General features: G+C 43.7%; 1 protein-coding gene across 1 annotated transcript; it reads left to right on the forward strand.

Annotated features, from left to right (window-relative positions):
* The first annotated feature begins 2,408 nt into the window (after window positions 1-2,408).
* On the forward strand, window positions 2,409-10,346 carry NDUFB2 (NADH:ubiquinone oxidoreductase subunit B2). The gene is given in 5 exon segments (XM_043589719.1): window positions 2,409-2,565; window positions 7,338-7,455; window positions 7,457-7,483; window positions 8,638-8,740; window positions 10,264-10,346. Coding segments are annotated over 4 exon segments (318 nt in total). The 5' UTR covers window positions 2,409-2,467; the 3' UTR covers window positions 8,713-8,740; window positions 10,264-10,346.
* The last annotated feature ends 4,389 nt before the right edge of the window (window positions 10,347-14,735 follow it).

Here is a 14,735-nt window from a genome sequence, read left to right on the forward strand (position 1 = left end):
TGGTGGCTGTCCCCTGAAGAGCGACCACAACTCAATCCCTTCTAAAGTAGAAAGAATAAGATTCATTTCTGTGTTACTAAAACCGCTGGACAGATGGGTTCCTTTCTTCTTTCTAAGACTTCTAGGGAAAGGGAGATCAAGCCTTTAAACGTAGGAAATGAAATGATACATGAAGTTGTGTGAACAAAAGTTTGTTTTGTTTTTTCTCTCCCTTCCTTGCTTCCTTGCTTTGTTTTCTATTCCCAGCCAAGGAATAGGTTCTTGATTTGGGGTTAGATGCTGTATGTTAGGTCAGTTAGGGTCTGTCCCTAACTGACAGAGCCACCCAGGCACCCAGCCCCTTTGGAATTCTTAAAGCGTGTCTAGAAAACAAATAGGCATCACTGCTACATAGTCAAAATATTTTACTGATTGGGACCATAAACTTCATAGTAAAATCAGAATTTGTAATGCAAGGCATTAAAGCTAAGGGTCCTACAAATGGTCTATAAAACAATATTTTTATTACAAGCATTATTATAATTATTTAATATTACAAGCAAGCATTGAAGTTAAAACTTGTTTAGTGATTCAGCAAAAAAGATGGGAAGAGTGGATGAATTTTAATTCCCCTGAATAGCTTTTGCTAGGAGGAAAGGAAAGAATAACAAAGAATAAACATTTCCTGAGTACATGTGGTGGGCTAGGTACTCTAGAAGACTCGCACTCAGATGGGGCCACTGATACTCAGAGAAGTAAAGTGACTCAACTTTAATAGAGCTAATAGAGCTATTAACTCGCTTTGACCCTATTAACTCTATTTGAACTCCAGATCTTTTGGCTCTTTTTTGTTTAAGCTGTGCTCTACCTCCCCCCCCCTGCCCCGCCCCTTGGCCTTGCAATCACAAATTCATTCTTTGCTGGGATCAGGGAAGTTGTGTAGCTTGGGCAATGAGCTCCCAAGGAAGAATGGAAAGCTCTGTCTTCCCAGTTCATGAACTTCATATCTTAGTGGTCATACATGTCACTAGAAAGGGTAAGTGGCTCAGAGGAAGCCATGCTCTTGTGTATCAACTGGAAAGTCAACTTTCATCCAGAAAATAGTGGATTCTCTCCTCTATACACCAGCTTACAAGTTGGGAGGGCAGGACAACAGGGGAGAGAGTTCTACAGGGCCAGGGGTTAAATTAATAGGCTGCTCAGAAGGTCACAAGGCAACTCAGTAATCCCAAGCTTTATGTGAGTGTAACTTCAGGGAGACAGGTTTCCTGTTACAGGGCACATGGAGACCCAGATCTTGGCACAGGAAGGATGTCAGTTATATTCAGTGCACTGAAATCCCTAAATTTAGGTCTGCATTTCTCTCCGTAAGTATCCTCTTCATGCTTGTGACTCTGAGAGTGAAGTCTTCAGGGCTTAGCAAACGATGCATTTCAAATAGAAATCTCCAAGGTGTGAGGCTGGCAGGCTAAGTCTATAAGTTAACCTTGTGGGGGGTGCCTGGGTGGCTCAGTCGGTTAAGCAATGGACTCTTCACTTTGGCTCAGGTCACGATCTCAGGTTGGGGAGATCAAGCCCCAGCTGGGCCCTGCCCTGACAGCATGGAGCTTGCTAGGGATTCTGTCTCTCCCTCTCTTCCCCGCCCCGCTCGCCATGTGAGCACACTCTCTCTCAAATAAGTAAACTTAAAAAAATAAATCAGTTAATCAAACTTGCAACTTTTTAGGAAGACCATAACCGGTAAGTAAAGACTGTAAGAATTTCTGGGAGGGTTGAGGGGAGATGGTGGTGTGGGTGTCTAGAGGAGCTTAGAGTCCATCCAGGATTTAATAGGAGGCAATATTAGGAGACAAAAGTCAAGAATCTAGGGCTTGGCTCAGGATCAGGGAATTAGAGCACTGCATAAAGTGGAGGGCACGCTAACATGCAGATTCCTTGGCCTTGCTCCAGACTGAAGAGTATCTGGGATCGGGCTCCTTAGGTGATTCTGATGCCACCAGTCCATGTACTGGTATTTGCGCACCACTGGCTGCTGATTGGTAATCAGGTGGCAGAACAATAAAAAAACGAAGACTTTAAAGAAAACTGTTGTGAGCCTCTTGCAGGAGAGGAGAGCACAAAGGACTCGCTTTGGGCAGGTCCTCTGCTTCAGAAAGGGTCTAGCAGCCTTAAGGGGGGGGGTCCAGAAGGCAGTTAACTAGGGAAGAACAGGCAGAGGAGCGGATGGAGGTGGGAAAACACCGTGTAGATGAGCAGTCAGAGAGGAGCGAGTGAGCAGACTCAGTGTTGGTTTCCCAGCACAAGCGCGCAAAGAGGGTCTCCTAAAGCTGAGCCTGAAGCCGGGAGCCTCCTAAAGCCTTTCCCCCGGCAAACGCCACCTTCTGGGAGACGGGCGGGGCGACGTCATGACGTAACGGGCCGGGGCTCCGGGGGGAAGTGACGTAAGAGGCGGTGCGGCCTGGGAACGGCGATCCGGACGCGCGCTGGCATGTCGGCTCTGAAGCGGTTGGCGCCTTTCTTTCGGGTTGGAAACCACTTGTTCAAAGGCCGCGGCTCCGGGGCGGCTGGAGGCACTGGAGTCCGTCAGTGAGTGTTGGCTGGGAGAGGGGCCCCGCCTGCTTCTAACGGAAAGCGCCCGTCTTCGGGACGCCCTCACCTTGACGCCGGGTACCTGGGCCGACCGGGTCTCTCCAGCGATCTCCGCCCCGAGGCACGCTGGGACTTGGAGTCCCGGTCCGTGACGTGGGGGCCAGGGAGACCGGGGGGCAGGGGGCGCCGGGGCACTGTTTGCTTGGCAGGTTTTCCACTGTGCGGGAGGCCGCTCCTGCCCCAGGGGAGCCTGCCTTTGGGAAATTCAGTTGAACGTGGAGGCAAGCTGGAGCTGATCTGGAAGCGAGAGCAGGAGTTGGGGGAGGCGAGGGCGTTCTGGCAGAGGAAACAACCTGTACGGTGTGTTTTGAAGCGTCAAGTGCGAGGCAAGGAGTGTCCGAAGTGCCTCGGGAGACCTTGGGACGTAGGGAGGGAATGTCCGCATGCCCGGCTGGAGGATTTCTAACGGAGGCGATAGCGATCCCAGCGAGGTTTTAATTAGATGTCACATAACCAGATTTTAATTCCATTCTGAATAGTTACTCTGGCTTCAGGGTGGAGGATGAATTCTCTTAAGGTTGTGGAGGCGATCACCCAGGGAGAGTGCCGAAGGGTGAGAGGAGAGCCAAAAGTGGATGCTTGGGCAATATAGGAATAAAAAAAAAAAAAAAGAAATCTTATTTTTTAGAACTGTTTTGGGTTCACAGCAGAATTGAGTGGTAGGTACAGAGATTTTCCCATAAGGCCCCTGTTCTCATGCATAGCCTCCTCCATTATCAACATTCCCTATGAGAATGTTCCCTTTGGCAGAATCGATTGACACATTATCTCCGAATCCCATAGTTCGGGTTAGGGTTCACTCTCGCAACACCAGAATTAAGAGAATGAGCAATAGAGGAGTCACCCGTGAGGTAGCCCAAAAATTCAACTGGAGATCATAGTGCTGGGATGCCAAGGGAGGGCACATCTGCCAAAAATGAATTGGTAGTGCAGAGATTCAGTACGAGCAGGACAGAAAGTAGAACGCCCGATTTTTACAGGTGATGTTCCAGGCCCCTTAGATCATCATCTACATTTTTCCAAGAGGCAGGGTAGGTAGTGGTTAAAAGCAGGATTGTGGCCTCAAACTGCCTCAATTCAAATCTCACCTCTGCCACAGTCTAGCTGTTTGGCCTTGGAAGTTTGTTTCTTTCTTTTTACTGTTTATTTACTTATTTTGAGAGAGAGAGCATGAGCAAGGGAGGGGTAGAGAGGGAGAGAGAATCCCAAGCCGACTCTGCACTGTCAGGGCAGAACCCGATAAGGGGCTCGATCTCAACTAACCTCGAGTTCGTGACCTGAGCTGAAGTCAGGAGTTGCATGCTTAACCCACTGAGCTACATAGGTGCCTGTCTTTAAAAAAAAAAAAAAAAAAAAAAAAATGTTTGTTTATTTTGAAGGAGAGAGAGAACGTGAGCAGGGGAAAGGCAGAGAGAGAGGGAGACAGAATCCGAAGTAGGTTCCAGGCTCTGAGCAAGCTGTCAGCACAAAGCCGGACATGGGGCTCAAATCCATGAACCGTGGGATCATGACCTGAACCACCCATGTGCCCCTCTTTTTTTTTTTTTTAAATGCTCTCTCCATCCAGTGTGGGACTCAAATTCATGACCCTGAGATCCAGAGCTGCGTGCTCTACCAACTGAGCCAGCCAGGCGCCCCAACGACCCACTTATGTCAAGTCATAGTTAAAACAACAGGTCACTGTGGCAGTAATGAAATGTGGAGAGTTCCTGGTAGTGAGTTTGAACTGTAATTCTCAAATATTATTTTAATGAATTTAACTGATTGGCCCTTGTATCTAAAACGTATCAAAGAGGAAGCCTGTTGTTACAATATATTGAATTCTCATCCCCATAGTTTGTTTGTAAAATGAAGTATTTATATGCATAGATAGGTCCTGAATAAATACTGTTAAATAAAATTGGCACATGATGGCATTACAGAAACAGTGTGATATATTCTTCAGGTCGTAAAGCAATGATGCTTGAGGGAGCCTTTTATTTTTTATTTTTTTTAACGTTTATTTATTTTTTGGAGACAGAACAGGCAGGGGAGGAACAGAGAGATGGGGGAGACACAGAATCCGAGGCAGACTCCAGGCTCTGAGCTGTCAACACAGAGCCTGACATGGGGCTCAAACCCACAAACTGTGAGATCATGCCCTGAGCCGAAGTCAGCCGCCCAACCGACTGAGCCACCCAGGCGCCCCTTGGGGGTGCCTTTTAAAAGTAATATGTGGTCACTATTTGAAAACAAACAAAAAATCAATATTATTCAGCCATAAAAAAATGAAATCTTGCCATTTGCCACAACGTGGGTGGATCCAGAGTGTAATGCTAAGTGAATTCAGGCATAGAAAAAGACCATATTATTTCATTCATATGTGGAATTTAAGAAAAACAAAGGAGTGAAGGCAGGGAAAAAGAGGCAACCAAGGAACAGACTCTTAACCCTAGAGAACAGACTGATGGTTACCAGACAGGAGGTGGGTGGGGGGATGGGTGACCTAGGTGGTGGGGATTGAGGAGGGCACTTGTGATGAGCACTGGATGTTGCATGGCAGTGTTGAATTTCTATATTATACGTCTGAAACTAATATTACTCTGTATGTTAACTAACTGGAATTTAAACCAAAACTTAAGGGGTGCCTGAGTGGTCAGCCAGTTAAGCATCAGACCCTAGGTTTCAGTTCAGGTCATGATCACGTTATGGGAGATAGAACCCCACGCTATCCACTTGGGATTCTCTCTCTCCCTCTGCCCCTACCCTGCTCATGCTCTCGCTTTCTCTCAAAATAAATAAAATAAACTTAAAAAAAAAAAAGTTAATAAAAATTTAAATACATATGCAAAAATAGGAATCACCTCTTACACCATCCATTAATATTTTATGTAGAGCCTTCCAAATAGATGTGTAATATACTGGGTAAATATTTACATAAAAATGAAACTTTATCTCTTCAGTGTGGTATCATGCTGATGGGAATTCTAATTAAGAACTGTGTCTTTGATTCATAAAATGAGAAAATTATTAATGTTGTTCGTAGGCAGTATTTAAGAGCTTGGGCTTTGCCACCAAATAATCCCCCAGTGTTTTCATTTGTGAATATTAGTAACCATAGGCTCTGTCTATAGGGTTATGAACATAAATGATAATGCATATAAAATGCTTACTTTGGTGTTTGGCACAGGGTAAACAATAAATGATGATTATTAATAACCTTTAACAATTAAAGGGAGAGGATAGGGGCACCTGGGTGGCTCAGTCAGTTAAGCGTCCGACTTCAGCTCAGGTCGTGATCTCAAGGTTTGTGAATTTGAAGCTCGCAGTTGGGCTCTTTGCTGACAGCCTGGAGCCTGCTTCAGCTTCTGTGTCACTCTCTCTGCCCCTTCCCTCCCTTTCAAAAACATAAATGAACATTAAAAAAATGTTAAAAGAGTAGGAGAGGATAATAAGGGTGGTGGGTAAGAATGTATAAGGAACCATAGATCTAGTGATGTTCTCAAATCTACAGCACAGTTTGAAGAAATGTTAGTGCAGTTTTGGTACAGTTATTCATTTCTATGCTGCACAGAAGAGAACATTGTTTTACAAACTGAGTCTTACCTGAAATGAAATTTGTGAACACTGTACATTTTATATAGAAATTCTCTTTAAACTTCTGTATCATAGAATATGTATAGCTGCTAAATAGATCTTGACAATAACACCATTCAGTACAAATTATATTACGTTAGAGTCCACCTATAATAATTAAAATCTAACTGAATAAAAAGACTGCAGCCCTTAGGGATTGTGTCCCCCAGTTTATCAATATTGAAATGAAAACAAAAACCAGAAAAAGTTGTTTGGACTTACTGTTTTGAGGCTCTTTGCTCTGTTCAGAAGTATTAGCTTATTATTTATTTTTTTAAAGTAAACATTTGCTTTTATGTATTAAAAATTTTTTTTAGGATCATGAGTTCCGGCCTCACATTGGGTGTCAAGATTACTAAAAAAAATAAATAAACTGAGAAGAAAAAAAAAAAGGATTTGCTGAGTCGTCATTCCCATATAGTGGTCTTTTAATAAAGACTGTAATAGAGCAGAGGACATTATTTGCCTTTGAAATAGATGGCTAAACAGAACAAAATTAATTTGCCCATTTGTTTTTCTGGATCAGCTAAGTGACTTACTGCTGCAGGTTCACGTCCCTGGACTAAAACTTGAGGCCGGTATCCCATTATCAACACGTTCATATTTCTGCTATAAAATACATGAATATTCACTAAAGGAAAATAATAATCTCATCAGTGCAGGCCAGTTTTTTGCTGCCAAACAAGTTTAAAAGCAGGCTTATGAAAAATGAGTTTCAAGGGACTATGGAGGTCTGTCATCCTGTGTTTCATGGAGGAGATGAGAAATGTTAGATTTAGGGGCACCTGGGTGGCTCAGTCGGTTAAGTGTCTGGCTCAGGTAATGATCTCACGGTTCGTGGGGTCAGGCTCCGCGTCGGGCTCTGTACTGACAGCTCGGAGCCTGGAGCCTGCTTTGGATTCTGTGTCTCTCTCTGTCTGTCTGCTTGTCCCTGCTTGTGTGCTTTCTCTCTCTCTGCAAAATAAATAAAACTTAAAAAAAAAAACAAAAAAAACAAATGTTAGATTCAGTTTCTAGATTTAACTTTAAAATTTTGGATGATTTCATACTTTGAAGAGGCACCAAGCGGCGTAACATTTTGTTTTGTGTCATAGTGCCGGTGGCGGGGTGCATATCGAGCCTCGGTATAGGCAGTTTCCCCAGCTGACCAAGTCCCAGGTGGTCCAGGCTGAGTTCTTCAGTGGGACCATGTGGTTCTGGATTCTCTGGCGTTTTTTGGCATGACTCGGATGCTGTGCTGGTAAGTGCAGGACAATAATTCTAATATATTAATAGAGTATTATAATTAATTAGGTTGTTATTACTAATATATCAATAGCTTAGCTTTTTCATTTCCTGTCTGTAGACCGTTTTACTGTCTGGATATATCCCTTTACCATGTTGTCCTTGGGGACATGCAGAATCCTATTAACAAATGAAATACATGATCTCTGACCTTTTCTACCCACAGGTGTACAGGTTGGTAATCCATCTCTTACGGTTTCTGTTAGGTTGTCATATTCGGAAGGAAGACTAGAAACTAATTCTTTTACCTTCTGAACCAGGGGTTCCTTGGTGGGTTAAGTTTCAGACTTCAGTTGCTTTAAATGCTCAATGTCATCTAGTCTGTGCAGGGGCCCAGGGCAGCCAGATCAGGGTGGGAGAGATGTGGGCTAATTTGTCTTGAGAAGTTAGCTGCTGGTAACATTCTAACATGTTACTAGCCTCAACTGAGTTTTTATCACCTTTGCACGGACTCTGTTCTCCAGGAAATTAAACCTTTCCGCCGTTGAAATCTGTGCTCGTTGATCTAGATAGGAAAAAAATCTTCATACACAAATCTTTGATGCATCGGGTTGATTCATGTCCCATTTCCCTTAGAACTCTGTGCTCTTGTCCCCCTGTAGGGAGTTGTTTGGTATCTGAATTGGCAGCACGTGGACACCCCTAGCTTGCTGTAGGTCCGCTGTCAGGCCTGTATGTGGCTGCTTGGCCTGAGACGATGATGCCACCAGAAATGCCCTGAGTCAGGACTGAAGATGAATGAGCCCACCTGAGGCTTCCAGATCTCCCGGCAGGATTGACAGGACACTTGGAGACGTTATATTTTACCAGGGCTTTAACGCATTGTCGAGATGTGGGGTACCTTCTCCCAACCGTCCATCATGGATGCATACTGAAATGCTGGCTCGGGCTGGTGGCTCCAAAACGGGTAGGCTTTGAAGTTCAGGCCACAGCTCATATTGAACAGGTTGAAGAACAGTCGGATGAGCAAATAGTAAAGTAGTAGAATTTGTTCCTGTGGCATGTCAGGGTCTGTGTATAGGACAGCCTTAAATTTTTTTTCTTTTGGATTTAATTCACCGTATGGAATATATGTAGATTCTTTACCTTTTTTTGAACGGTTGTCCCCAGGGTCACTTTCCATATCCAGATCCTTCCCAGTGGACAGATGAAGAACTAGGTATCCTCCCTGATGATGAAGACTGAAAGTGTCGATTGAACTCTTTACAAGTGGGTATGCCCCACATTCCTTTGGAAACTTGTTTGCCTTGTGTCGATAAAAATGTTTTGACTTTATGATGGTCTTTCTAAAATCATGATGGGCAATTAACTGTATTGTGTCTGACTTCTGCCTTTAGTATTTTCATATTTGCTGTCTCCTCTTCCTTTTCAATATTTGTTTTAAAAAAATTCTCTTTTCCTGAGTCATGTTATGATTTAGGGTCCCATTTAGCCATCTTTTTTTTTTTTTTTTTTTTTTAGTGTTTGAGAGAGAGTGCAGGAGAGGCAGAGAACGGGAGAGAGAATCCCAAGCAGGCTCTGCCCTCAGCACGGAGCCCATTGTAGGGTTCCGTCTCATGAATGTGAGATCATGACCTGAGCCGAACATGAGTTGAACGCTTAACTGCCTGAGTCACCCAGGCGCCCCTATTTATTGATCAAAGACTTTTCTAAAGTATCAACTCCACAGGGGGATTATAGTGGTGGATAAGGCAGGTACGGAGCTTGCAGTTATGTTTGTAGTTGCAGAAATACCATGTTCTACTCTGAGTGTTTAAGTATAGAAAGTTCCAGCTTATGAGAAGTGTTATGATATGGAATTGTGTGGAGATTAATCCCAAACAGTAAAAGGTTATGGTCCTTTCATTTTTCCAAATTAGGAATCAGAGTTTTTCTTAGTTTGAAAGGAAGGTTCTACTCCTAGAACCTTCAGGGGTTAAGACATTCTCATGTAACATGTTTTTTAAATCAATCATTGCATTAATAATTGCCAGCACTCAAAAGGCCTTGGAAATTGTTTTATTTATTTTCAGGAATTATTTTAAATGCTAGGAAGCATTAAATGAAAAATGTTCCCATTCCATCATACTATTAGTATTGCTATTATAATTTTAATTAGAAGTAGCTTATTGAGGGGCACCTGGGTGGCTCAGTTGGTTAAGTGCCCGGCTTTGGCTCAGGTCATGATCTCATGTGAGTTTGAGCCTTGCGTCGGGCTCTGTGCTAACAGCTGAGAGCTTGCAACCTGCTTTAGATTCTGTGTCTCCCTCTCTCTGCCCCTCCCCTGCTTGCACCCTGTCTGTCTTGCTCTGAAAAATAAACATTAAAAACAATTTTTTTAAGGAAAAAAAAGTAACTTATTGACATGAAAATTACAGCAGTTTTAGGGTATGTGGGGAGGAGAGGGAGAGGAAAAAAATGTCCCCCAAGGGCAGGTGGTTAAACTGTCTCACAGCTTGTTTTGTGTCTCTGGATTTACCGTGCGTAAATCAGGGGTCCCCGTTAGCAGGACCCTCCTTCCCTTTGGTAACGTGACTGCCAGCACAAACCTCCTCTTCTTACAGATTTCCCAGTATTCTCACACAGTCATTAACATTTTATTTTAAAGATGAGACTGTAAACCCTTTGAGAAGGTACTCTATAAGACTACTCTCATGATTGGTGCTCAGTGAATGCTTGAATAATTGAATAAAAGTTATGGATTTGAATTATTGAAAATAAAAGTACTTAAAGCTTTCTACTTTTGTTTCCCTGCAGGAGTCAGGCAAAAAGTTTCAAGCGATTGAGGACTTCACATCGTACCTGAAAGTTGTAAATTAAAGTGTTTTGGTCAACAGTGAGGAACTGAGTTATGGATGTTTCTGATAACGACAGCCACCCTCTATGGATTATTTCCTATGCTCCCAACTGCTGTCCTAACTGGTTACAGGCCCCGTCACTGGATCCTTTGGGGTACCCCATGGTATAGACAGACATTAGCTCCACTTCTCAGTGAGGAAATTCAGGCTCAAGGAGATGAAGTAACTTTGCTTTAGGGTCACACGTTGATGAGTAGTGACATTAGGCCTGGCCCTGCACTTAACTGCAGAGCGATACCGCCCTCCTCCTAGTGAATGTTGTAGTCCTATGTATGTTGACAGTTAACGTGAAAACTCTTGCCATTTCTCTACTGCTGGTGTTTTCTTGCCCGACATACAGAGGTGAGAGGTTTGTGTGGTCCATTTCTTGTGTTTATATTATCGCTTGTGGGCTGGGCAGTGTTAGTGGCCATTTGTGGACCTGAGATACATGTCTAACTAGGAATTCTTATGACTGGAGGAATGGGAGATACTGGTGAAATAGGATATTCCGCTTTTTCTAAAATGTGTTTCGCAATACCTTCCAACTTTCTGTTGCATCACAGTTCTGGTAGGACAGAATTTTCTTCTGTCCACAGGTAAAAATCTGCAGTATAGAATGGCTTAATGATTTGCCCAGAAACGTAAGTGTTCATATTTTTAATTTAGGTTTTTAACCACTGGAGTGTAGGCAATACATTGCTGAAAAAGACCGATAAGATGATTTTTTTTTCATGTTTAAGGTTTTTTATTTATAGAGAGAGCAGGAGTAGGGGAGGGGCAGAGAGAGAGGGAGACAGAGAATCCCAAGCAGAGTCTGCGCTGCCAGCACAGAACCTGATGTGGGGCTTGAACTCACAAAACCATGAGATCATGACCCGAACCGAAACCAAGAGCCAGATGCTTAACCGACTGAGCCACCTAGGCATCCCAAGACGATCCGGTTCTTAAGGAACTTAAAAGACTTTAGGAAGGGAAGACAGACACAAATTGATTACGTGAGATTTACTAAGTGCCCCGAAGGAAATGATGTTGGGTGATGTGCTACAGATCAGTAGGTGGGTACAGGTGGGTACTGATCTTTTGGGTGGGAGGCACCTGAACAAGTAGGAGAAACCATCTGTGTGAGGGTCTCAAGGGGAGAGTGCTCCAGGGACAAGCAGTTGCAAGAAACAAGGTCTAGGGTGGGACTAAGGTCACAATGTTTCAGGAGCACAAAGTCCGGTGGGGCTCCAGTAGGTGAGGAGACCAGGGGACTAGATGAGGTTAACAGGTCATGGTTGCAGGTTTGGATTTTATGTTCGAGGCAGTGAGAAGCCTCTGGCAGGCTCTAAACAGAAGTGATCTTTGGTCCTCAGGTGTCAGGAGTAGGCACAAAGGCAGCAAAGCTGAAGCAAGGGGAACAGTTTCCCCCTCCCCCCTCCAGCTCCAGTAGTCAAGAGCCTGTTGCTAGACACTTCTTTTCGTTTTGTGTTCACTTACCTGGAGAAGAGGGCATGGTCTCAGCTGTTAAGTCTGTAAGATCTTTAAAAAGCCATCTCTTCTCTGTACTTTTTAGGTCTAATTTTTCTCTCTGTGCCTTCCCTCCCCCTCACAAAGTGTTTTATTGATCCGTGTATTATTTTACTCATCTGTAACCCTGAACTCAAGATAATCCCATTAACCTCTTTGCCTTAGAAATCAGAGTTGCTTGATTTGAATTAAAGGTAACTTTAAAAAGCCTCCACCCTATCACATTTGACTCGAACCACCCAGGGGTTGGGGTGCCACCCCTGTGGAGTTGAAAGTCCGGGTATAACTTTTGGCTCCCCCAGAACTTAATGGCCTACTGCTGACTAGAAGCCTTACTGGTAACAGGCAATTAACATGTTTGGCACATTATATGTGTTATATACTGTATTACAGTAAAGCTAGAGGGAAAAAAAAGCAGAAAATACATTTATAGTACTGTACTGTCTTTATCAAAAAGAATCATGTATAAGTGAACCATTATAGTTCAAACCCATGTTCAGGGGGGCAGCTGTACAGCTTATGGGAAAATAAAGTAGGAGAAGGTACCAAAGCGTGATGTACATGTGAGCGATGGCTATATAGTTAGAGAAAGCTTGTGGCTTAACTATGGGCCAGGCACTGTGGCAAACACTTTGCACATGTTAAGTCCACATTTTATAGACGAGGACATTGAACTATAGATTGGTAACTTGCCCAAGCTCACACAATTGAGAGCTGAGGTTCAGATCCTGGCTCGCCAGCCTGGCTCTAGGCCGAGTCAGCTTGTGAGAGTCAGTACAGCATTGTGTAAGCCTTTTTGATCATGACCTATTCGCTAATTTTACACGGTGGCCTGGAATATATGCTCGTGTGTATAATCCAAAAGTTTTATGACACAGTACTTACCTGTGATACACACTACTTTCTCTTATTCTAAAATGGTTAACCGAGCCAGGTTCTACCACCCACGAAGGGGACTCCATTTGAAAAACTGGCACAGTGCTTCATGAATTCAGTCTGGGGTCAAACTTGCTGGGTCTGACTCATTGCTTTACCATCTACTTGATGTGACTTTGGGTGCATTCCTTATTTGATCTCTTCTTCAACTTCCACATTTGTAAAAGGGATTAGATTAAATGTGTTAGCACATGAAGCCTCTAGAACCACATCTGCTGTGAAGGAAATAATCTCTAAATGTAAGCAACTGTTATTTCTAGACCACTGGGTCCAAGCCAAGTTTATGGTGACGCTTGAATCCCAGTCCAATTTTATAGGAAAGCCTCAAACTTTCCTGTAACTCGTCAAACATTCCCGTATATGCATACTCCGAGTGTTAGGGTATGGCCTGCTAGATGGAGGGAAAAGATGGACCTTCACAAAAGGAAAGGCAGGTGGTGAAGAAATGACTGATGGCAACAGAGAGCATCAAATTTTAACACAAATTTATAACGTTTCCCATGGAACCCTGAGTACAAACACCACAAGGGAGGTACTGTGTGAGGACCCCTGGTTGTACGCATGTTATGGGAAGGTACAGAAGTCCTCTGGGTCCTGTGTGCCCCTAAAACTGTTCTGTGTGAGGTCAACCTGGCTGTCCGCCGCTGCCACCTCCTAGAAAGCACCAGTGGGTCCACAGCGTATGGTGCGGGGAAACAGGAACTGCCCATCCCAGCAGCCAGGCCTCCGCCTCTTGTCACGTACCTGAGCAGGGGCTTGACCGACTGGCAAAGACAGCAGGGGCAAGTGCAGTATGCCTGGCACAACATCCACTTCTTGCTACAAACTCACTGTCACGGAGTGAACACCCATTTCTGTCCAAATTTTGTTACAGCTATTAAACCATAACAAAATCGTACACACACACATACATGTAGAAAATGGCGCATGCTGCTGATGTTGAAAACAAAAGTCCGGAGTCTTGGCTGTGTCATCCTTGGGGATTCCTATGGAGTATCTGACAATGAGGGGACCTGGACCAGAATATCTTTTTTTTTGTTTATTTTGAGAAGGAGTGGGGGAGGGGCAGAGAGAAGAGAATCTCAAGCAGGCTCTGCACTGTCAGCACAGAGCCTGATGCTGGGCTTGAACTCATGAACTGAGATCATGACCTGAGCCAAAAGCAAGAATTGGATGCTCAAGCAACTGAGCCACCCAGGCGCCCCTGGACCAGAATTATCTTTAGGAGCTCCTTCTGCACTGGCGTTTATCAGCCTAGGAGTATTACATAATCCAGACAGCAGGTCCAGTTATCACAGCCCCTGATAAAGTCTCAAAACTGGTGTGGTAGAGTGCTTTGTGATAGAATTTTATCACAATAATGAAAGCGTTCACGTTTTAGACTAAGTTTTAAGGAAAATTTCTAGTAGAGTAATACGTTCTTAAAACATAAGCCCCCAATCACTTTGTTGTAATCCTCTATGAAGTTTACTTTAAAATGAGTTTCTAAAAAAAAGTTTCGGGGCACCTGGGTGGATCAGTCGGTTGAGTGTCCGACTTCGGCTCAGGTCATGATCTCACAGTTCGTGAGTTCAAGCCCCGCATCGGGCTCTGTGCTGACAGCTCAGAGCCTGGAGCCTGCTTCGGATTCTGTGTCTCCCTCTCTCTCTGCCCCTAAACCCACTCACATTCTGTCTCTGTCTCTCTCAAAAATAAACAAACATTAAAAAAAGCAATTCAAAAAAAAAGTTTCTATAATATCTGTATTACAGAACTTTCTTTTTTTAAGATGAGAAAGCTATAGTTCAGAGAAAATAGTGGTCTCTGCAGAATTTTATGATTAGCTGGAGGGGCATGAAAAACAAACCAGGTTCCTCAAATAAGGTACCAACCTGAAGATATTTCTGTTCCTTCACATTATTCTCAGACATAGGGTTTCCAGGTGAAGTTTTAAAATGGTTGACT

Source organism: Prionailurus bengalensis, chromosome A2 (assembly GCF_016509475.1).
Source record: "Prionailurus bengalensis isolate Pbe53 chromosome A2, Fcat_Pben_1.1_paternal_pri, whole genome shotgun sequence".
In the NCBI taxonomy this organism is placed as follows: Eukaryota; Metazoa; Chordata; class Mammalia; order Carnivora; family Felidae; genus Prionailurus; species Prionailurus bengalensis.